The sequence below is a fragment of the Scatophagus argus genome, chromosome 17 (genome assembly GCF_020382885.2).
Source record: "Scatophagus argus isolate fScaArg1 chromosome 17, fScaArg1.pri, whole genome shotgun sequence".
In the NCBI taxonomy this organism is placed as follows: Eukaryota; Metazoa; Chordata; class Actinopteri; family Scatophagidae; genus Scatophagus; species Scatophagus argus.
In genome coordinates, this window is record NC_058509.1 from 21916427 (window position 1) to 21940595 (window position 24169).

Below are 24169 nucleotides of genomic sequence, written 5' to 3' on the forward strand. Positions count from 1 at the left end.
GAGGGTCTTCGCCTTTGTAATCTTTGTTTACCACGTAAGTCACATCACGTGGGCAATCGCCATCTTGGCTCTGAGCTGCACGCCCTGCGTGCCACTCTGCTACCACCTTAATTCTTGGGATGTCAGATGAGTGACGTGTATATATATCTATGTGTATATATACACATAGATATATATATGTAGGAGCCAAACGCAATGTTATGGGGAAGAATGGTGTATATATGTAATGGGAAATCGGGGGCCATCAGGTGTTGTGTGACCCCGGAAGGGCAAACGTTTTTTGACTGCTAGTGCATTGCTGGGGCATCGGTAAGGCACCTAGGACACATGTTGAATGTTGGGAGGATGAATGGACACATTTTTTTGTTGCACCGAGAATAAACCTTGTATTGAACAGTCAATGGAGACTTGTGAACTCATTCCTGATCTAGTAAGGAAATTGGGACAACTTAGCGCGTCAGAAAGGTCACTCCGGGGTCAAACCCCTCAGTAGCTTGTAGTAGACTAAGCTCCTATAATATACATATATATATACATATATATATGCACATCCATATGTATATACCTGTATAGATATACTCTTGCTGCTGTACCTGTGTTATCCCTTGTAGTTAGTAGTTAATGTGTGTAGATTATAATAGCTTTTATTGCAACGTGATACTTATCTCTGAATGGTTGTTGCTGGTTAATAAATCCTGTTATAATTTAATTTGTCTTTGTCTGTGGTTGTGAATGTACTTGTGATAACAGCTGGATTCATGACAGTCAGTGCTAGGATTTATCAATTTTACTTCATCTGTTTTAAAAGACTATTAATTCATACTTATTAATTTGGCTATTAGTCCCTGGTGGTGCCCCGATTTTACCTGTATAAAGGATATACTGATTTTGCTTCAATGATTATACCCCATAATCATTGACCCTTCTTGACAATAACCAAATTGCCCCTACTAGTGCACAACATTACATTAAAGTGAGCTCAATCAGTTTTGACAGAGCTCTTGAAAAAAATAATTCCACCTAATATGTTTTCTCCAATTAAGGATATGAAGTAACATTCACAAATTGGCTGTATTTCTCTCCTGGAAAGATTTTTGCTCAAAGATGTCCTGTCTGACATGTCATTTTACATATAGGAAAGACAGGAGAGAGGATGGAGAACTGGATCCAGGTGAAGAGCTTGCTGGGTAGGCAGCATGTCAAATAGATGCTACAAAATGCTCAAGGGCAAGCAGTGGGCCAACTATTCTATAGCATATTTCCCAGCACTCTATTGGGGAATACATACGCGCTGACTGTGAAGGTGAAGAAGAATTCACAAACATACTTTATTATTACTATGCGGGAAATATTGGGGAAAATATTTTTTTTTACTCTGCTGTTATTTTACTCACAACGTATGAGACTCACATGTGCAAACAGAACCTATATGCAGCTATATTTATTATCTATTCTGAGAGATGTCAAAGCAAGCGAGCTGTAATATAGTCAGATGCCCCAATCAGTTAACAGGTTCGGTACCTTGCTCAAAGGCATCTCAGCTTTTCCTAGGAGGTGAACTGGCACCTCTCCAGCTACCAGTTCACACTCTGTAATGACTGGTCCATGCTGAACTTGAACTGGTCTCTCTCAGTTTCCCAAGCCAAGTCTCCATGGATAGAGCTACTGCTGCCCCAGGAGCTTGCCCTTGAAGAGGAAAATTAGGCACTCCCTAACCCTCCATGGCTTGGCAGAAAAGCCTGGGGTAGTTGTAATTCTTCACTGCAGAAAGATAAATTCCATTTTCAAATCCTTTTATCATTCACCTTTCTCTTATCCTTTTTCTCATCCTTCTTGGTGAAGACGGTGTGGACCCACCAGATTTTGGTGAACATGCTGTCATATGCAAGGCTGAAACCCAGACCAAGCAGCCACAGACGAAACTAGCGGAGAAGAATGAAAGAAATAAGAAATTTCATAATTAAACACATTAATATATCAGATAGATTAATCAAGACAGCTCCCAAGTAATCGCCGAGTCTTATTTGAGTTCAATAGTGTTTCATAAATGACCTTGAAATGAAAATAACCTTCTCTGAGGCTGTCTCTCTTCCACTATTATAAACAAAAGTGTTGGGGCACCTGACCATTACACCAACAAGGTCTTCAGTGACACTGCCTTCTAAATACATGGACAACTTTGACACTATAACAGCTTCCACTCTTCTGGGAATGCTTTCCACAAGATTTTGGAATGTTTCGATGGAAATTTTGCCCATTCATGCAGCAGAGCAATAGTAAGGTCAAGCACTGATGTTCGACAAAAAGGCCTTGCTCTTAATCTCCATTTCAGTTTATCCCAAAGGTGTTTGATTTTTAATTCAATTTAATTTTAATTTTAATTTATTATACTTTATTAATCTCAAACTGGGAAATTCTTTCTCTGCATTTAACCGATCACTGTTCGAAACACATACACACAGGAGCAGTGGGCTACCATGTCAGGCGCTCAGGGAGCAAAACTGGGGGGTTAAGTGCCTCAGCACCCTCAGCAAAACATTTTTAAACCCACTAATACCCGATTCAAAAAAGATTTTCATGAATAAAAAAACTGGACATTATGATATTCTACATAAAATCAGATCTGATTAAAAGCTACAGAGTTCAGACTGTGTAATACATTTGATTCAATTTCAATTCAATTCAATTCAGTTTATTTATATAGCGCCAATTCACAACAAAAGTTATCTCATGACACTTTCCAATTAGAGCAGGTCTAGACCAAACTCTTTAATTAAATTGTAAATAGAGAGAGCCCAACATTCCCCCTTGAGCAAGCACTTGGCGACAGTGGCGAGGAAAAACTGCCTTTTAGAAGGCAGAAACCTCGGAGCAGACCCCGGTTCAAGATGGGCGGCCATCTGCCTTGACCGGTTGGGTTGAGAGAGAGGGAGAGAGAGAGAGAGAGAGAGGCAGAGTCAGAGGGGGTGGGTTGTGAGAGAAGGAGCACACAAGCAGAGATGCATAGCAGCAGTAATAATACCAGAAGTATCGGAAATGTAGATAATGATAATGACAATGAAGTATACAGAAGGTATTATGGTGATTTTGATAACAATAGCAGTAACAATAATGGTAGTAGCTGTACTGAGTTGTAACAGATTTAAATCAGATTATGACTAAACAGTAGTAATTGCAGTAGGTTTTGAGCAGGACGACAGCAGGACCGCAGCAGGAGGTCCAGTCATGATTGATAGGAATCTGCGGGACAAGAAAGCACAGGGACTCCAGGGAAGAAGTTGAGTTAGTAATATGCATTAATGGGACATGAATGTGTGCAGTAGTCTAAGCCTATAGCAGCATAACTAGGGGCCGGCCTAGGCCAGCCCTAACTACAGTGGTGGTCAAAAGTTTACATACACTTGTAAAGAACATAATGTCATGGCTGTCTTGAGTTTCCAGTTATTTCAACAACTCTGATTTTTCTCTGATATAGTGATTGGAACAGATCCTTCTTTGTCACAAAAAACATTCATGAAGTTTGATTCTTTTATGACTTTATTATGGGTAAACTGAAAATGTGACGAAATCAGCTGGGTCAAAAATATACATACAGCAACATGAATGAGCAATTTTGGAGACTTAGAAAGTTGTGTCAATGACATGAGCTTCATAGCATGATCTCTTAACTTCTTGTGAGTGATTATGAGTGACTACCGCTGGTGACTTCTCTGAGGCCATTTAAAAAGGGCTCATTGGATAAAAACACCCACAAACGCTACAATGGGAAAGTCAAAGGAGCTCAGCACAGATTTGAAAAAGAGAATCATTGACTTGAACAAGTCAGGAAAGTCACTTGGAGCCATTTCAAAGCAGCTGCAGGTTCCAAGAGCAACAGTGCAAACAATTGTTTGTAAGTATAAAGTGCATGGCACTGTTTTGTCACTGCCACGATCAGGAAGAAAACGCAAGCTGTCACCTGCTGCTGAGAGAAAACTGGTCAGGAGGGTGAAGAGTCAAGCCAGGAGCACCAAAAAGCAGATCTGCCAAGAATTAGAAGCTGCTGGAACACAGGTGTCAGTGTCCACAGTCAAGCGTGTTTTGCATCGCCATGGACTGAGAGGTTGCCGTGCAAGAAGGAAGCCCTTGCTCCAAAAGCGGCACCTTAAGGCTCGACTAAAGTTTGCTGCTGATCACATGGACAAAGATAAGACCTTCTGGAGGAAAGTTCTGTGGTCATATGAAACAAAAATTGAGCTGTTTGGCCACAATGCCCAGCAATATGTTTGGAGGAGAAAAGGTGAGGCCTTTAACCCCAAGAACACCATGCCTACCATCAAGCACAGTGGTGGTAGTATTATGCTGTGGGCCTGTTTTTCTGCCAATGGAACTGGTGCTTTACAGAGAGTCAATGGGACAATGAAGAAGGAGGATTACCTTCAAATTCTTCAAGAAAACCTGAAGTCATCAGCCCGAAGGTTGGGTCTTGGGCGCAGTTGGGTGTTCCAACAGGACAATGACCCCAAACACACATCAAAAGTGGTAATGGAATGGCTAAATCAGGCTAGAATTAAGGTTTTAGAATGGCCTTCCCAAAGTCCTGACTTAAATCCCATTGAGAACATGTGGATAATGCTGAAGAAACAAGTCCATGTCAGAAAGCCAACAAATTTCACTGAACTGCACCAATTCTGTCAAGAGGAGTGGTCAAAGATTCAACCAGAAACTTGCCAGAAGCTTGTGGATGGCTACCAAAAGCGCCTAATTGAAGTAAAAATGGCCAAAGGACATGTAACCAAATATTAGCATTGCTGTATGTATATTTTTAACCCAGCTGATTTCGTCACATTTTCAGTTTACCCATAATAAAGTCATAAAAGAATCAAACTTCATGAATGTTTTTTGTGACAAAGAAGGATCTGTTCCAATCACTATATCAGAGAAAAATCAGAGTTGTTGAAATAACTGGAAACCCAAGACAGCCATGACATTATGTTCTTTACAAGTGTATGTAAACTTTTGACCACCACTGTATAAGCTTTATCAAAGAGGAAAGTTTTTAGTCTACTCTTAAATATAGAGAGGGTGTCCGCCTCCCAGACCGAAACCAGAAGATGGTTCCATAGTAGAGGAGCTTGATAACTAAAGGCTCTGGTTCCCAATCTACTTTTGAGGACTCTAGGAACCACAAGTAGCCCTGCATTTTGGGAATGCAAAGTTCTGGTGGGATAATAGGGTACTATTAACTCTTTACGATAGGATGGTGCCTGACCATTCAGGGCTTTATATGTGAGGAGGAGAATTTTAAAATCTATCCTGAATTTTACAGGTAGCCAATGTAGAGAAGCCAGAACAGGAGAAATATGATCTCTCATGCTGGTTCTTGTCAGTAGTCGTGCTGCAGCGTTCTGGATTAGCTGGAGAGTCTTTATGGATTTATTGGGGCAGCCTGATAGAAGGGAGTTACAGTCATCCAGTCTAGAGGTAATGAATGCATGGACTAATTTTTCTGCATCTTTCTGACTCAGGATGTGCCTAATCTTTGCGATATTGCGGACGTGAAAGAATGCAGTCTTTGAAATATTTGCTATGTGCGAGTTAAAGGACATGTCCTGGTCAAAGATAACTCCTAAATTTCTTACAGTGGAGCATGAGGTCACGGCTAAGCCGTCTGGCAATGCAATATCACTGCATAATTTGTTTCTAAGGTGTTCGGGGCCCAGAACAATAACTTCAGTTTTGTCTGAATTTCGAAGTAGGAAGTTGCTGGTCATCCAGGTTTTTATGTCTTCAAGACATGCCTGAAGCTTGACTAGTTGATTTGTTTCATCTGGTTTCATTGATAAGTACAATTGTGTGTCATCCGCATAACAATGAAAATGTATGGAGTGTTTCCTAATAATATTACCAATGGGGAGCATATACAGGCTGAATAATATTGGCCCAAGGACAGAAGCTTGGGGAACTCCATGACTAACCTTTGTGAGTGTGGACGATGTATCATTAACATGAACAAATTGAAATTGATCTGATAAATAAGACTGAAACCAGCTTAATGCAGTTCCTTTGATGCCAATCAGGTGTGACAATCTGTGCAGTAATATAGAGTGGTCAATGGTGTCAAATGCAGCACTAAGGTCTAACAGTACAAGGACAGAGATAAATCCCTTGTCTGATGCCAGGAGGAGGTCATTTGTGACTTTGACCAATGCTGTTTCTGTGCTATGATGAGCTCTAAAGCCAGATTGAAAATTTTCAAATAAGTTCTTATTTTGTTGAAGAAAGTCATATAACTGATTGGCGACTGTTCTTTCAAGGATCTTGGAAAGAAATGGAAGGTTAGATATTGGTCTATAGTTGCTTAAAACCTCTGGATCAAGTGTGTGTTTTTTAAGGAGAGGTTTGACTACAGCTACTTTAAAGGACTGGGGTACATAGCCTGTTATCAGGAACAGATTGATCATGTCTAATAGACAGGTGCTAAGTAAGGGTAAAGCTTCTTTGAGAAGGTTGGTATGGATGGGGTCTAAGAGGCATGTTGTTGGCTTGGATGTATATACAAGTGAGTATAGCTGATGGGGATCAATAGGTGAAAAGCAGTCAAGATGATTATCTGTTTCTACTGTTGCTTCTAAGACACTAGTGTTTGATGTTACATCAGTATCAGCTGAGGTCAGTAGGTGCTGAATTTTGTCTCTAATGTTTAAGATCTTGTCGTTAAAAAAGGTTATAAAAGCTCCAGAAAAAGCTGGAAAGTAGACGTTGAGTTAGGCTTGTTTTTCTAGAATCAAACAATGACGATAATCATACCCATAAGAAAGTGATGGTCAGTTCTGTCAATTTTGAAATATGGAATTATATTACTGTGTTTGGAGAAACTTTTAAATTGTACCTGGCAAACAACCGGGAACTGCCTCCTATGGACATGAAGACCATCGATGCCCAGAGGGAAAACAGCAGCCAGAGCCATTACACAACCCACTGTCGTCAGATTGTTAAGGTAGGGCTGAGAGTTCTGAATGTACCTGAAGCAAAGCAGAAACACATACATTCATAGAGATAACATAAACATCGACAATCATAAACAAACACAAACAGCAGATGCATACAATTGTGAAGGGAGTGGATAAGATCTAAATAAGACAGGCTTGTCCAAAGTCTGGGTCCAGGGGCCACGGCCACGTCAGATTTCATACGACCCGCAGCTTCCGTCTGTCATGTCTGGTGTTTTTGCTATGCTTTGTTTTTTGATTTTTGGAGTCCATGTGCCATGTTTTTTGTGTTTCCATGTTTTATGTTTGAGTCCATGTGCCATGTTTCATGTTTTAACTTCAGGTTTCGGTCACGTGCTGGTTCTCTGTCTTTTGGTGTTGAGTCCTTGTGTCATGCTCCATGTGTGTCTTGTGTTTCCATGTATGTCTTGTGTTTCCATGTATTATGTTCAAGGTTTTTGTCATGTTCTGTTTTACTTTGAAAGTGTCTCTTCCCCTGTGTGCCCTGTTTTCATGTAGCTTTGCTTTTGGTTTTCCTGATTGCTTTCTCCCTCCTAATGTGTGTCACCTGTGTCTCGTTGTTTTGTCTATTTAATCCCCGTGTTCCCAGTCACCTTTGTCAGAGTGTTGTTTTGTCTTCGTGATACCAAGGCAGGATTTTCTTGTCTCGTCATGCCATGATAATGCCACAGCTTTATTTGTACTTTTTGTTGATCCTGGAGCCACAGTAAGTGTGTGCCTTTTTTTTGAGTTCATTGTTAAGAATAAAAGTCTGTTGCTCAGACCTCAGCCTCGCATCCCTGCCTTTTTGACTCTGCGTCGGGGTTCAGCCTTTTTACACGCTTTTTGATACAGTCTTATAATGTATTGTTTATGGCCCACTAGCACTGTCAAAGAAAATAAGTAAATCATAAAAATGTAATACCTCCTTTCACCACATGGTGAAAGAACTACTTTAATGTTATCTGGCTCAGCATCCTTGCTGCAAACCCTTCTCTGCTCATTTCTGTCATGGAAACTGGTCCTATTTTCAGGAGAGATGGGAACTACAGTACTTCTTCACTGAAAATCAAGGCAATTGTGTTTGTCTAATTTGTAAAGAGACAGTTGCCTTGTTTAAGGATTTCAACGTAATGAGACACTACCACACTAAACATGCTAACACAAACAGCAAGATAATGGGGAGTGACCGTGCTGAAAAAAGTGAAGCAACTCCAAGCTGCTCTGGCATCACAACAGTGATTCTTCACACAGGCCTGTGAGTCGAAGGAAAATATCAATCAGTGGCCATGTTAATAGCTAAACATAGCAAACCTTTGACTGAAGGTACATTTATCAAAGATTGTGTCATGAAAATGGTGGAGAACATTTGCCCCAAGAAGAAGCAAGAATTTATGAACATTTGCCTAGCACATACCACTGTGGCACGGCAGTTGAGGATATACCGTCAGATATTCAAAGACAACTGGGGGACAGGGGAGCGGCTTTTGATTATTTCTCATTAGCCTGCGATGAATGCACAGCTAATGATTTTCTTAAGAGTTGACAACAGCATGAACGCAACAGGAGCTGTTGGACCTCCAAAGCCTTAAAGGCCAAACTAGAGGAATGCATTTATTCATTTCTGTTTGTGAAGCTGTTGATGATATGAAACTACCATGGAGTAAAGTTTCTGGCATCATTTACGATGGTGCGCCTGCCATGGCTGGTGAGCGCAGTGGATTGCCCACACTGATCTGCAATGAAGTCAGTGAAGAATGAGGGAACGCTATTCAATGTCACTGTATAATTCATTTGAATTTTGCAGTTATTGAAAAGGACATGTTGCTTTACTGTTTTCCCTTCTCTGAATGATGTTCCTCCACAGCTGCAGCTGAAGCTCATTGTGCTGCAATGTGACGATGTGTGGCCCTGCAAAGAAGCTTTCCCTCTCCACGACTTTTACTGGCAGCTGGATAAAAAGGCAGGTTTCCAGAAATGCGAACATTTGCTAAGAAAATGCTGAGCTTATTCGACTCAACATATTTGTGTGAGCAGACACTCTCTGTCATGAACTTGAACAAGAACCTATTGAGGTCAAGACTAAGAGTCTCCCATTTACATGACATTTTATGCATCTCAACCACTGCCCTCAAACCAGACCTGGCCTCTTTACTGAAATCCAGATCTCAGTATCTCAGTATGAAATTGAGTGTTTCAGCGGTAACATTTGTCTAAAAGTCAAAAGCACAAGTATGCACTTATTTTATTAAACTCTTGAATAAGATTTGGTTTTAGGTGTTGATGTTATGTGCCTGTAGACACAAACTATTACAAACTCATGGAAATTTAAGATATTCCATACAGTTTGTTCAATGTTACCTGACTCTCCAGATATGAATGAAAGGGAAAATTGTGTTTTTACAGTTGTTCAGGTTGTTCAGTTACTTATATTTGGTTACATTGCCATTTGAAAAATAAAGATAATTGTGACAATGAAAATTGTTTTATGACAGTGTGTATTTGTATGTAACTCGTGGTTTAAAAAAATGTCAGAAGTAAAGAACTATTGGCCCTGTGCATCTTTACATCAAATCTGGCCCTCTTTGCAAAAAGTTTGGACACCCCTGATATAAGATATATACAAACTAGTTTTGATGTTTTGGTCCACCATGCAATAAATGGTAAATGGAATGAACTTATATAACACTCTTCTCATCTGACTGTCCATCAAAGTGCTTTACAACACAAGGCAGCTTTCACCCATTCACACTGATGACAGTGGATACCAAGCAAAGTGCCACCTGCTCATCAGGAGCAATAACCATTGATACAAACACTCACATATCAACGGAACAACCATCAGAAGCAATTTGGGGTCCACTGTCTTGCCCAAGGACACTTCAACATGTAGACCACAGGGGCCAGGGATTGAACCACCTACCTTCCAACTGGTGGATAACCGCTCTACCTCCTGAGCCACAGCTGCAATAATAGATCAGTGGGATCTAGTAGCATGTTTGTAGACTGTAATCAACTGAATACCTCTTGTTTTAATCATTGATCCATTTTCTATATCACTTACCTGACAGGGTCATGACGAGCTGGGGCATATCCCAGCTGACAACGGACAAGAGGGGTATACCCTGGACTGGTCAATTGCAGGGCCAACACACAAAGACAGACAATCACACATGTACACCTGGGGGCAATGAAAAGTTGCCAATTCATGAGCATGTTTCTGGGGCTGAGGAAGGAAAATGGAGTATGCAGAGAAAACCCACGCAGGCACAGTGCAAACATGCAAACTCCGCACTTTATCCTATTGTACTTCTGTGTAAAAGTTTGTCAAAATAAAAAGTGGCAATAAAAAATATATATACAAAGCAATATAAAAAAGTGTATATACAACAATAAACAGTGTAATATCATGCAAAATAAAGTAGAAGTAGAATGTAAGGTGCCAGTAGAATGTAAGGTGTAATGAACTGAGTGAGTAAAACATCAAGTGCGTAGTGACTGTATGTTATGACCAGACTTTAGCTGTTATTGTACAGTGTGATGGCATGTAGCAGGAAAGATTTCCTGTATCTGTCCCTTCGGCAGCGGAGCTGTAGCAGCCTGTGGGAGAAGGGGGTCCGCTGTCTGTCTACTGTGTGGTGGAGAGGGTACTGTTCATTGTCCATGATGGATAACAGTTTGTTCAGCATCCTCCTCTCCACCGCGGTCTCAAAAGACTCCAGCCTGAGACAGAGTACAGAGGCATCCTTCTTGATGATTTTATCAAGTCTGTCAATGTTGCTGGCTCTGATGCTGCTGTCCCAACACACAACAAAGAAAATGGCGCTGGCAACAACAGACTGATAGAAAATCAAATCTCCAACATCTTGCTGCACATGTTGAAGGATCTCAGCTTCCTCAGGAAATAGAGTCTGCTCATCCCCTTCTTGTACACAGCCTCGGTGTTAGATGTCCAGTCCAGTGTATTGCCGATCACCGCTCCCAGGTATCTGCAGTCCTCCACTTCCTCCATCACCTCCCCCCTGATCCGTAGTGCCTGTGAAGGCATCCTCTTCCTCCTGAAATCGATCACCATCTCTTTGGTCTTGTTGACATTCAGTCCCAGCTGATTCTGCTCGGACTACTCTACAAAGTTGTCCACCAGTGTCCTGTACTCTCCCTCCTCTCCCTCTCTAATACACCCGACAACAGCTGAGTCATCAGAAAACTTCTGCAGGTGACATGACTCAGAGTTGTACTAAAAGTCAGTGATGTATAAGGTGAAGAGGAAGGGAGAAAGCACAGTTCCCTGTGGAGCTCCTACATCACTGACCACCACATCAGACAGGACGTTGCCCAGCTGGACAAACTGTGGTCTGTCTGTCAAGTAGTCAGTAATTCAGGAGATCCTCGTGTCATCAACACCCATCACCCGCAGCTTCTCACCCAGTAGCAGAGGTTGAATGGTGTTGAAAGCACTGGAGAAATCAAAGAATGTGAACCTCACAGTGCCTCCCCCACCATCCAAATGCAAATGGACTCGTTGCAGCAGGTAGATGACAGCATCGCCGACTCCTAAATGGGGCTGGTAGGCAAATTGTAAGGGGTCAAGAAACGTCCTCACCTGTGGCCCCAGCTGGGCTAAGAAGTCTAAGTCTCTCCAGGACCTTCATCACATGAGATGTGAGAGCGACTGGTCTGTAGTCTGCCGGGTCAGATGGCCTCGACCTCTTGGGGACTGGAATCAGACAGGACGTCTTCCACAGTGTCTGGACTTCATCATGACCAAGCTGTGGTCTGACCTGCCAAGGGGGGGAGGGCTGTGGCGTCCATGTGCATCCATGGCATATAGGAGATCCAGTGATTATCTCTGGTGGGGCAGTCGACATACTGGTGAAAGCTAGTGATACTGGTGAAAAGAGTTTTGTCCAGAGAAGCATGATTAAAATCTCCTGTAATAACCATGAATGCATCCGGGTGTTCAGTCTGTGGTTTGGCCGTGGTGGAGCTGACCACTTCACAGGCCACCGCTGCATCAGCTGATGGGAGGATGTAAAGTATGTAGGATGTAAGTCCACCATTGTTATCGCAATGGTGGACTCTGAACTCTCTCAGAAAATAATACGGGGGCATTCCCACTGCTAGCGGTTCAATGTCCAGGGTGCAGATCCGTTCCTTCACACTAACATGTCCGAGATTGCACCACCTCTAACTCACATAAAGTGCAAGCCCGCCACCCTCTTCTTCCGACTCTTGGAACAGTCTCTGTCACCCCATATCAAACTTTAACCTGGGAACTCAACACTGTTGTCTGGGATGTGTGAGTGCAGCCATGTTTCACTGAAGCAAAATATGCTACACTCACGGTATTCCCTCTGGTTCTTCACTAGCGCAGCCAGTTCGTCCGTCTTATTCTCTAAAGACCTCATGTTCCCCATTGTGATCACTGGGACCACTGGTTTATGCCTTGCAGGTCCAGAGTCAAACCCCGGCGTCTCCTCCGTAATTCCTGCGAGACCACAGGTCTGTCTCCGGGCAGCAGTATGGGCTTACACAGCCCAATCAGCTGTTTGCACGTGTAAACAATGCCCCCACCGCTATTGGCAACGTTCTCTGTTACAAAGAGCAGTAAAAGAAACAGAAAAACGCGGAGAAGAATAACAAAACTTAATCCAGGCATTGCCACAACTTTAATGACTGGTTGTGGATAATCAGAGAAAACAACCAAGCAGGAATAAACCAACAAATATACAGTATAAAGATTAAAAAACACAACAAGAGCTGCAGCTGCAGGCTGCCATCTGGGACAGCGCCATCTTGGGAAAAAAAATCTGACTTATACCAGTGAATTCTAGAGGAAAATATCAGGACATCTGTCCGTGAGCTGAATCTCAGGAGAAACTGGGTCATGTGGCAAAACGTATATAGTATAATACTTTTGTCTAATTTGTTTGATTGGGTTCTCTTTGTCTACTTTCAGGTTTAGTGTGAAAATCCGCTGATGTTTTGATTCATTTTTATGCAGAAATATAGAAAATTCTAAAGACTTTTAAGTGGCATGTATGTATAGGGCTTTAGAAAGTAGAAAAAACTGGAGTCTGCATGTAAAAATGAGCTGTTGTACCTCACATTGCTGTTGTAGATGTTAAAGGTGAGGCAAACGATTCCCAGAAGGATTCCCAAGCCAGCAAAGATAGACACAGAAACAAAGAGCTTCTGGGACAGGTATCGAAACTCCTCAATGACCACTGTCTGGTCAGCAGGGGGTCCTGGACCTTGGAAAACACAAAAGAGACGATGAGAACGATGAACGAATGATGACTGAAGGCGATAGAAGTAATAAATGAGAGAGAGCAAGGAAATCTTGTGAATTAGTAGAACAGAAAAGCTAAATGCATCCCCTTGTGTATGCTCTGCTGGTCTAATTGTCAGTATAGTAGTTTCCAGCTATGCTTGAGCCCTCACTTCATTACAAAGGCTCAATTAATAATCATGACCAGCAGTAACAGTTACAGACACAGCTGAGGACTGAGAACAAAAAATTATGCCAGTAGCCACGAATTGGAGGTATCTGCCTGAACTAACTCTCAGATTTAACCGAGCCCAAAGCATTTAAAAGAAGACTACATGCTAAATATAAAGACCAGTCAGGTCGACAAAGCACATAAAACACAGTGAAGTCTGTTAGACTGTTATACTAGGATAACATAGAAATATTCTGATAGCTTTGCTGAAGTTTAGAACAGATTCAGGTTCAGGTTCAAACGGACACTTTTGATATTTGACCGATAACTAACCGAATAGTAATGATAGCCAAATAGTAATGGTACGTAATAGTAACAATGTAACTGTTCAGTTGTTATTACATTTCCGGCTGCACAAACAGTTAAGCAAAGACAGAAAATAACATCACATTAAACAGAGGACACTTTTAATTCTAGCAAATATTATTTAATACTATACACCTATATAAGCTACATGGTTCATTTTAATGTTGTTATCCAGACATTATTCACCACTGAGGAAGAACGAGCATACATACATCCATAGCATTGAACGTCAACCCCCTGACCTGAAGACGAGTGCTATGACAGGGGTAAACATAAGTGCAATTTCAGCATTGTGCTTGGACTCTTCATTTTTCTTCTTTTTAAGATTAAATGTCTGTTAATTGAATTGAACTGAATTAACAATTAAGCTTACAAATGTAATTGCACGTCTTGACACATAAACACTCTGAGGGCATTCCAACTTGAATTTTGTCTTATTCCAAGCTACGATCCCTTACTGGTTAGACACGGACATATTTTTCGTATTGTTATCCATCGAAATTAAACACATTATCTATACCTTTTCCAGATGAGCAGTTATTAGAAAAGCACTGTGGCAGCAGCAGACATCCAGTGGCTTACACAGATAGAACTAAGCACACATTCCCTGTAGTGAGTAATAACCGTCAGAACAGGTAGCCTTTTCGGACAGAATAACATTTGCAGTTGCTATTTTGCTTTTCTTCTATGATGGTGTAAGTGCGCTTGGCATTCAAAAGAGTATGTTTTTTGTATTATAAATGTTTACTTACTGTACTGTGTTTAGTAGTCAAATAGGAGGGCTTTTGTGGGAGTTCTCAAGGAAGGGGTGGGATTTTTTTCTGTTATAATAATTTACTCTCTCTTAAATAAGAAAAAAGTAATTTCAGTATTAAAAGATAAGTAACGAAATTCGTTGTAACACCGGCATTGCTTCAATGAAAGAAGCTGTTCAAAGACCTGGGCTGAATAAACTGTTTATTCTGCACATGTGACCAGGATAACTGAACTTAAATGAAAAAACTGATAGAATATCTGCAAAGACTGGGACATTCACACCTTTATGGCTATTTAAAGCATTCAGTAGATTTAAAAGCTAAGGTGCATAATGTTTTAACATCATTCCCAAGGAGAATGTTCATAATTTATGTCACCATAGATCATACTGTAATGGTTAAAGGGTTGGAAAATTTGTTTTCTACAGTTCTGACTAATACATGTGCTATTCCTACAAAAAAGTTTTGCTTTTATGGATTAGTTCACAGCTTGTCACAGCTTGTCATCTAGTCAGAAACCCAGGTATTCATAAAAGGAACCAAGGTATTCATAAAAGGATACTCCTTCAATCATGGACCCATTTAGTCTAGCAATATACAGTTCAGTGGAACTGGTACTCTAGAAAACAGCATGCATTTTGTTTTATCTGAGTTTAACAATTGTTTAAGATAAATTCAAATTTGCTGCACAGTACAGAAAACAAAACAGAAACATTTTTGAAAATAGTGAACAAAAATTTTGGAAAACATACTTACTGGTAACACTTACAATTTACACTTCACAACTGATAGCTATTAGCTACATCAGCTTGTGTTCAACTACTAAAATAATAGGCAAACCAATTACATAACTTTTTATCAAATCCAGTAGACACTTGAATTTGATGATCAACAGTAAGGAAAGCATTCAATAACTCAATAAAAAGAGTGACAAATCTAATCCACTGCGAATATCACTCATGGTTAACAGTGAGAGATCTAATTATGCAAATAAACAGGTGATATAGTTATACATGCTTTGCACCTGGCAGCGTCCTTTTCATGTAACATTACAGCAATTTCTGAACAGAACAACAGACTGTATTTATTTTTGACTTAGTGTTTCAAAATTAGATGAATCAGAAACACTGGTTAACCAGTTATTGTTCATGTCACCCAGGATAAGATAAGATTACCTTTATTGTCCCACAATGGGGAAATTCACATTGTTACAGCAGCAAAGTAGATAGTGAAAAACAGAGGAAGGCAAAACTGTAAATACAAAAACAATGAAGCAGTGTATAATTTACATAAAGATGTTGTAAAACTCTGAACCAAACACAACTGTTGATTTGACAGTAAGAATATATTAAAAAGATCATATTTTTTTGGAGAATTCACAAATTACTGTAGTTTAATCACATATAAACTGTAAAGCAAAAAACATTGTGATACAGTTAAAATGACATCATAGCAGTGTTTGAATAACATTTTTTGCCAGAGAACCTATGTACCAGAGCTATTTATTAATAGAAATTAAAAAAAAATGCATTAGGCTACATATTACAAATTTGAAAAACAACAACAAACAATAGCCTAATTTTTGAGTCAAAATTGTTTATCAGTCGTAAATTCTATAACTTAAAGTTTGTTTTTTTCCAATATAGCATTGTGTCATTCACTTCTGAATACTGCCCTAAGTTAATTTTAAGTGTCATTAATCCTTCTTATTTTTGAATTTTACATTCCCGCAAAACAAACGGCTGTATTTGAACTTCAAACTAGATGAGCTCATTCTTTGTCCACTCATTGGACAGTAGAGTTTTTCTCTGTTCATCTTAACATCTCTCAAAAGCATCTGTATCATGGAGCTGTGAAAGCATCTGTTGCTCAGGTAAACTGACAATTCTCAACTTTAAATGCATGATGTGTGTGATAAAAAACAGCTAGTTTCTCTCTGTGAGAGATATTTTTTTAGTTTAACATGAGTTAAAATGGTGATGGTGAGTAAGAAAATGTTGAAGAAAGGTGACAAAATCGATTATTAAGTATTTTATTTTTTCTCTGCCAACAAAAATAGTTCCTCCGCATTCAACCTGTAGTCATGACAACGCAGCAAAGCCCAACCAACACAAACGCTGATTGATTGGGAGTAATACACGCAGTCGTACTCCAATATCAGTTTGAATGTCTCTTGGTGCGGAAAGATATCGTTAGCTACAGTGAGGTGACCGTTAAGTTTTGCTCATTTTATCCTGTTGTGAAGCGGTGGTAAGTTTTACATGTGACTATTTGGTCGCAGCTATAATTTATTTTAATTTTGCGCTCGTTCCATGCTATTGTGAAGCGATTGTTTACATATAATTACTGTTGCTCGGGTAAGCTGACAATTAATTCTCAACTTTAAATGCATAGTGTGTGTGATAAGAAAAAAGAGCTAGTTTCTGTCTGTGAGAGGTATTTTTCTTGTATACAACAGTTTAACATGAGTTAAAATGGTGATGTTGAGTAAGAAAATGTTGAAGAAAGGTGACAAAATCGATTATTAACTATTTATTTTTTCTCCGCCAACAAAAATAGCTCCTTCGCATTCAATCTGTATTCATGACAACGCAGCAAAGCCCAACCAACACAAACGCTGATTGATGTGGAGTAATACACGCAGTTGTACCGTATTTTCCGGACTATAAGCCGCTACTTTTTTCCCACGCCTTGAACTCTGCTGCCTAAACAACGATGCGGCTAATCTATAGATTTTTACGGGCTAACTGCCTGGTGATGCGAAGAGGAAAACACTAGTTTTAAGCGTAACTTTTAATAGTCATTCTGCGCGTCATACACACACCCTCATCATGTAAAACGCTCGATGAAATGCATATGATGCAGCTTTTAAGTTAAAAGCAATCAAACTGTCTGTCCAAGAAGAAAATAGAGCTGCTGCACGTAAGCTTGGCGTAAATGAATCAATGATGAGACGTTGGAGACGGCAGCGTGAAGAACTGACGCAATGCAAAACGACGACAACAGCTTTCAGAGGTAAGATGGCCCGAACTTGAAAACGTATGTCATGTTACAATGTGGACATCTGCGGCTTATAGTCAAGTGCAGCCTATATGTACAAATATTTTTTTCTTTTTAAATTTGGTTTAAAGTTGGGCTTATACTCAGGTGCGCTCTGTAGTCGGGAAAATACGGTACTCCAATATCAGTTTGAATGTCTCTTGTCACGAAAAGATACCGTTACATTTGACTACTTGGTCACAGCTATACTTTACTTTGATTTCGCGCTCGTTCCATGCTAAAAAAGCAGAGACCCTCCGGCCACTGGAAACATGGTCGAATGACTTCTCCAAGTCCACAAAACTCCCATGAAGCCTCAAGCACCCTGTGGAGGGTATACAGCTGGTCCAGTGTTCCACGACCAGGACGAAAACCATTGTTCCTCTTGGATCTGAGGTTTGACTATCGGTCGGTGAGTGTGATTGGAGCACACCCTCCGGTCCCCCTTCTTAAAAAGAGGGGCCACCACCTCGGTCTGCCAGTCCAAGGGCACTGTCCCTGACTGCCACACAATGCTGCAGAGTCGTGTCAACCTAGACAGCCCCACATCCAGAGCCTTAAGGTACCCAGGACGAATGTCATCCACTCCCGCTGCTCTGCCATTGAGGAGCTTTCCAACTACCTCAGTGACTTCGGCTTGGGTAATGAGTGGATCCGCCTCAGGGTCCCCAGCCTGTGCTTCCATGACGGAAGACGCGTCAGCAGGATTGAGGAGATGCTCGAAGTATTCCTTCCATTCCTTCAGCAGCTCCCCACTTTTACTGCATTAGCAGGGAGCTGCTTCCCCCTCCTGAAGCATTGGATGGTTTGCCAGAATTTCCTCGAGGTCGACCAATAGTCCTCCTCCATGGCCTCCCCAAACTCCTCCCAGACCCGAGTTTTTGCTTCCACAACCGCTTGGCCTGCCGCACACTTGGCACTTGGCACTTGGCACTTGGCACTTGACCCAAACCTATCATTTAGTCCAAAGTCTAAAGTCAACTACCATTCATTCGAAAGCCTTATTCTTACTCTCTCACACCCTACCTGGAAAACAATACAACCAATTTTTATTGTTGTAGTGTACTGCGCTCCTGGCCCATACTCTGAATTTTTACTGGAATTTCCAGAGTTCCTATCGAGTCTGGTCCTTAAAACTAATGAAGTTATTATTATGGGTGACTTCAACATCCACGTGGATGATAGTAATGATAGCCTTCGCGCAGCATTTATCTCTCTCTTAGATTCAATCGGCTTCTGTCAGTGTGTACATGAAACCCACTAATTGCTTCAATCACACTCTTGACCTTGTTCTGACATTGTATTGATGGATACATTGATAGAACATTTAACTGTTTTTGAACAAAATCCTCTTCTGTCTGACCATTGTTTAATAACTTTTGAGTTTATACTATTTGACGTCATACCACCAAGAAAAACTCCTACACTAGGTACCTGTCTGATAGTGCTGTGGCTAAATTTAATGAAACAGTTCTATTGTCATTAACTTCAGTATCATGTCCCCATACTAGTGAACAATACAATAATCCCTCTCAAATCGACCATTTCGTGGACAGTGCTGCAAGTTTACTAAGGACGATTTTAGACTCTGTTGCTCCACTAAAACAGAAACTCATAAAGCAAAAGAAACTTGCACCCTGGTATAATACAGAGGTTTGCAAATTAAAGCAAAATGTGCAAAAACTTGAGAGGAAATGGCGTTCCTCCAAACTTATTGAATCTCGCTCAATCTGGTGTTGGGATCTCTGGCCATGCGCTCTGGAGAACAATAGAGCGGCCTACATGTAACCCATAAAGCCTGAGCTAGAGTGACTAACTGTTAGAGACCCCACTCATGACGTGCACCTAATCATAAATTCCTGGGTTCAAACTCGGAACCGGCACGGACATTGGCTGCGTGCCAGCCATCTCCACGAGGGGCCGAGGTGACGTCACTCAGGTAATAAAAAGTCACTGCGACCATCAGCACCTGCTTTTTCCCGTGCGTGCTGTGACAGTGAAAGCTGCTCCAGGCTCTCCAGGTGTCCAAACCGCCAAAAGGGAGCAACAATCAGACGTTTGATTATCATCATCTTAGATCCCGGGTCACAGTTCTGCAACTCGCAGGCCGAGAAACAGACTGCTGTGTTTTTCTGTAACTTTCCCTTTTTTTTTTTCTTCTTCCGACGTGGATCGGAAGCTGATCGCACGTTAACGAGCCGCGCGCCAACTTTGTTAAGGACGAAACAAAGTTTGTTAACTTTTTCACCGGTGATTTTCTCCGCTGCCACCCAGAGATCAATACTCCGCATCATCTGACATAACGGACCGCCAGCATCCCGCTGAGGACAGCGCTGCGAACATTAAGCAGATTATTATTTCAAACTCCGAAAGATCGGAGCAACGCAAAGTAAGAGGCTTATGTCTGGGCAGAGACAGTGTAAAATAGGGTTGTTTACACATGATTTCCTGTAACTTATAAGTGCTGCATTTATTTATTTTGTTTCCAATCGGTCATTTCCGCCGTTTCAGCGAGACCGCGCATCACCGGTTAAAGGACCAATAGCTGAGCAGATAAGCTCCGGTTTACTGACTCCGCTATTGTGTGGTAACACGCGAGACTCCAAAGAACTGGAGTGGATTCTTTAGTTGGGTTGTGTTTCTTGTATTTTCATTTCTATCTTTCCTCACACTCTTCTTTCTGAACGGTGAGGCGAAAGTCCGAGCACGCGATCACGAACCGTAACCAAGGGGTACGTGGCGCTCAAAGGCTTCCGCCCATTGTTCTCTTCTGTGACCATATAAGCAACATTACGTGGGTTATCACCAACTTGGCTCCGAATAATACGGCCAGCGTATTCTTCTGTAGTCATTTTGGGTTTTGCTTTGTGTGCTGATTCCCCCTCATGTAGTCCTCCACCCTTTTGGTTGTAGTTTCCCCACTCGCCATTTTGGTTGTAGTTTCTCCACTCATGTGGCCATCTGCCATCTTAATTGTAGTCAGCCACTAGCTTGTTAGCCTCCACCTTGTTTGTTGTCATCTCTCTCTCTCTCTCTCTCTCTCTCACACACACACACACACACACACACACACACACACACACACACACACACACACACACTCTCCTGTATATATGCACACCTATGTATAGATATACTCTTGCTGCTGTACCTGTGTTATCCCTAGTTAATAGTTAATATGTGTTGATAAAACTTGGATTATAATAGTGTTTATTACGAAGTGATACTTATCTATGGACGGTTGTTGCTGGTTAATAAATCCTGTTATAGTTTAACCTGTCGTTGTCTGTGGTTATTGTGTATGTACTTGTAATAACAGCTGAATTCATGACAGTCAGTGCTCGGAAACATCCTTCATAATTTTAAGAGACTGTTTTCCTATTAATTAATTTGGCTATTGGTCCCTGGTGACAGGGTGGTGCCCCGATATTTATGTGTATAAAGTTTACACTGATTTTTGCTTTAATGATTATTCCCCATAATCACTGACTCTTTTGCCAATAACCAAATTGCCCATATTAGTGCACAACACTGGCAAGACAGTCTTAGATTATATAGGAAGGCCTTATGGACTGACTCTCTCAACCCAACTGGTCAAGGCAGATGGCCGCCCTTCTTGAGCCGGTCTGCTCCGAGGTTTCTGCCTTCTAAAAGGCAGTTTTTCCTCGCCACTGTTGCCAAGTGCTTGCTCAAGGGAGAATGTTGGGCTCTCTCTATTTACAGTTTAATTAAAGAGTTTGGTCTAGACCTGCTCAAATTGGAAAGCGTCATGAGATAACTTTTGTTGTGAATTGGTGCTATATAAATAAACTGAATTGAATTGAATACTCGGACTCAATTTCCCAAACCTCCCTTGGGATCTGGTCAAAGTTCTCCCGGAGGTGTGAGTCGTGAGGGTTCTGCCAGACGTTCCCAGCAGACCCTCACAATGCATTTGGGTCTGCCAAGTCTGTCCGGCTTCCTCTTCCTCCAGCGGATCCAACTCACCACCAGGTGGTAATCAGTGGACAGCTCAGCCCCTCTCTTCACCTGAGTGTCCGAAATATATGACCATACAACCATGAAGTCGATCATTGACCTCTGGCCCAGGGTGTCCTGGTGCCATGTGCACTGATGGACACTCTTATGCATGAACATGGTGTTTGTTATGGACAAACTGTGACTAGCACAGAAGTCCAACAACAAAACACCACTCAGGTTCAGATCGGAAAAGCCATTCCTCCCAGTCACGCCCCTCCAGATGTCACTGGAAGGCTTTGCATTAAGCTCCATTCTAGTGCACTGTTCCACTATTACTATTGCTTATATTTCTTATCTTCTTATTATTAAAAACCTAAAAATCGCAAAACATTGCTCTCTTTGTCGCCCTCTAGCTCTGCCATAGTTTCACCGAGAGACGTCATTCGAAGTTTTGGGTAAGGAGGGTTGGGGCTAAATTTTCTCCAATACATTTGTTTCAATTTTTTTGGGTTTTCCAGCTGGAGCAGTTTAAGTTTTATGACGATTTTGGAGCGACGAAAAAATTTTCCCGCCAAGCCGTGATGATGTCACGCACTCTAAATTTCAGCTTCTGAAAAACAGCTGAAAAAAGCTGAACAACTGTCGTCTGTGGGCGCAGTGTGTATCGCACACGCACAAATTATACATCAAAACGTAGGGATTTTCGTCCCGGCTAAGATGGCGTGCCACTCGTTGCCATGTCACTAATATCACAGTATTTGGTAGAGGCCCGGCTTTGTACTGTAGATCATAGCCCATCAGTCCCGACAGCTAGCCAGCAGCAGTTAGCCTGTGCAGCCCAGCCGACTATTGGTACTTTAGTTGATGTCAGCCGTCCCCCAGCAGCCCCTGAGCAGCCGGGAAGTCAGGGAGGTTGGGTGGCCGTTCGAAAGAAGCGTAGTCCAAAACAAAGGCCCGTGGTTCACCACCAACCGCTTCATGTGTCTAACCGCTTTTCCCCACTCAGCGACACACCCGCTAAGAAACCGACCCTGGTTATTGGCGATTCTGTTTTGCGATACATGAAGCTGACACCAGCGACCATAGTCAAATGCATCCCGGGGGCCAGAGCGGGCGACATCAAGGATAATTTAAAGCTGCTAGCAAGAGATAAGAGTAGATATAGTAAGATTATAATTCACGTCAGCGCTAACGACACCCGGCTACGCCGGTGGAAGGTCACCAAAGTTAATATGGAGTTGGTGTGTAATTTGGCAAAAACTATGTCGGACTCCGTAGATTTCTTTGGTCCCCTCCCGAATCTGACTAGTGATGACATGTTTAGCCGCATGTCATTGCTCCGTCGCTGGCTGTCACGGTAGTGTCCAGAAAACAACGTTTTGTTGTTGTTGTACTGGTAGGATCACAGGGACTGCGCTTCGCTGGTTCAAATCATATTTAACAGATAGATTTCACTTTGTTCACGTTAATGATGTTTCCTCTTCATATATAAGGGTTAGCCTCGGTGTTCCACAAGGTTCAGTGCTTGAGCCGATCCTGTTCCCCTTATACATGCTCCCTCTAGGAAATATTATTCAGAAACATGGCATAAACTTTCATTGTTATGCTGATGACACTCAGCTGTACCTATCCTTAAAGTCTGAAGAAACAGAGCCGTTAGCCAGACTCCAGGCATGTCTTAAGGACATAAAGGACTGGATGAGCTCCAATTTTTCATTATTAAACTCAGACAAAACTGAGACCATTGTTCTAGGCCCCAAACATCTTAAAACTAGAGTAGCTGATAATATTCTTTCTCTGGATGGCACTACTTTGGCCTCCAGTACGACTGCGAGGAACCTCTGCGTTATCTTCGATCGCGACGTGTCATCTGTCCATCACATTAAACAGATGTCTAAGACCGCTTTCTTTCACCTCCGTGATATTGCTAAGATTAGGAGAGTCCTCTCTCAGAGTGATGCTGAAAAACTTGTCCATGCTTTCGTTAATTCCAGGCTGGACTACTGCAACTCACTATTGTCAGGATGTCCAAATTACTCTATTAATAGCCTGCAGCTGATCCAGAATGCAGCAGCTAGAGTTTTAACAGGAATCAGACAAAGGGATCATATCTCCCATCTTAGCTTCTCTTCACTGGCTTCCGGTAAAATTCAGAATAGACTTTAAAATTCTCCTACTTACATATAAGGCCCTAAATGGACTGCAGGATCTAATAGTCCCATATATTCCCAATAGAACACTCAGATCACAGAGTGCAGGTTTACTTGCAGTTCCCAGAATTCATAAAAGTAGAATGGGAGGACGAGCCTTCAGCTATCAGGCACACTTACTGTGGAGTCAGTTGCCAATCTGGGTTCGACAGGCAGACACCACCTCCACTTTTAAGACCAAACTTAAAACCTTTCTGTTTAGTAAAGCATATAGTTAGCCTCAAACAAAGTGTGTAGGGCTGGTAGGCATAGTTAAAGTCACTTCTTGATATACAGCCACAGGTAGAATAGGTCTGACTAACTGTTACTCTTTAATCTCTATCATAGCTATGCTGCTATAGGCCTATGCTGGCAGGGGACACAAACATGATCCACCAAGCAGTTCCCCCTCCTCCTTTTCCTCTTCTTCCTCTTCCATCCTCCCC

General features: G+C 41.6%; 1 protein-coding gene across 1 annotated transcript in view; it reads right to left on the reverse strand.

Annotated features, from left to right (window-relative positions):
- Positions 1-24169, reverse strand: part of gabbr1b (gamma-aminobutyric acid (GABA) B receptor, 1b) — a 167347-nt gene that overhangs the window by 59048 nt on the left and 84130 nt on the right. The window contains exons 10-12 of the mRNA XM_046416938.1: positions 13075-13225; positions 6872-7004; positions 1806-1922 (exon numbers count right to left, since the gene is read on the reverse strand). Coding sequence (XP_046272894.1) covers positions 1806-1922; positions 6872-7004; positions 13075-13225 — 401 coding nt within the window. The remainder of the gene's footprint in view (positions 1-1805; positions 1923-6871; positions 7005-13074; positions 13226-24169) is intronic.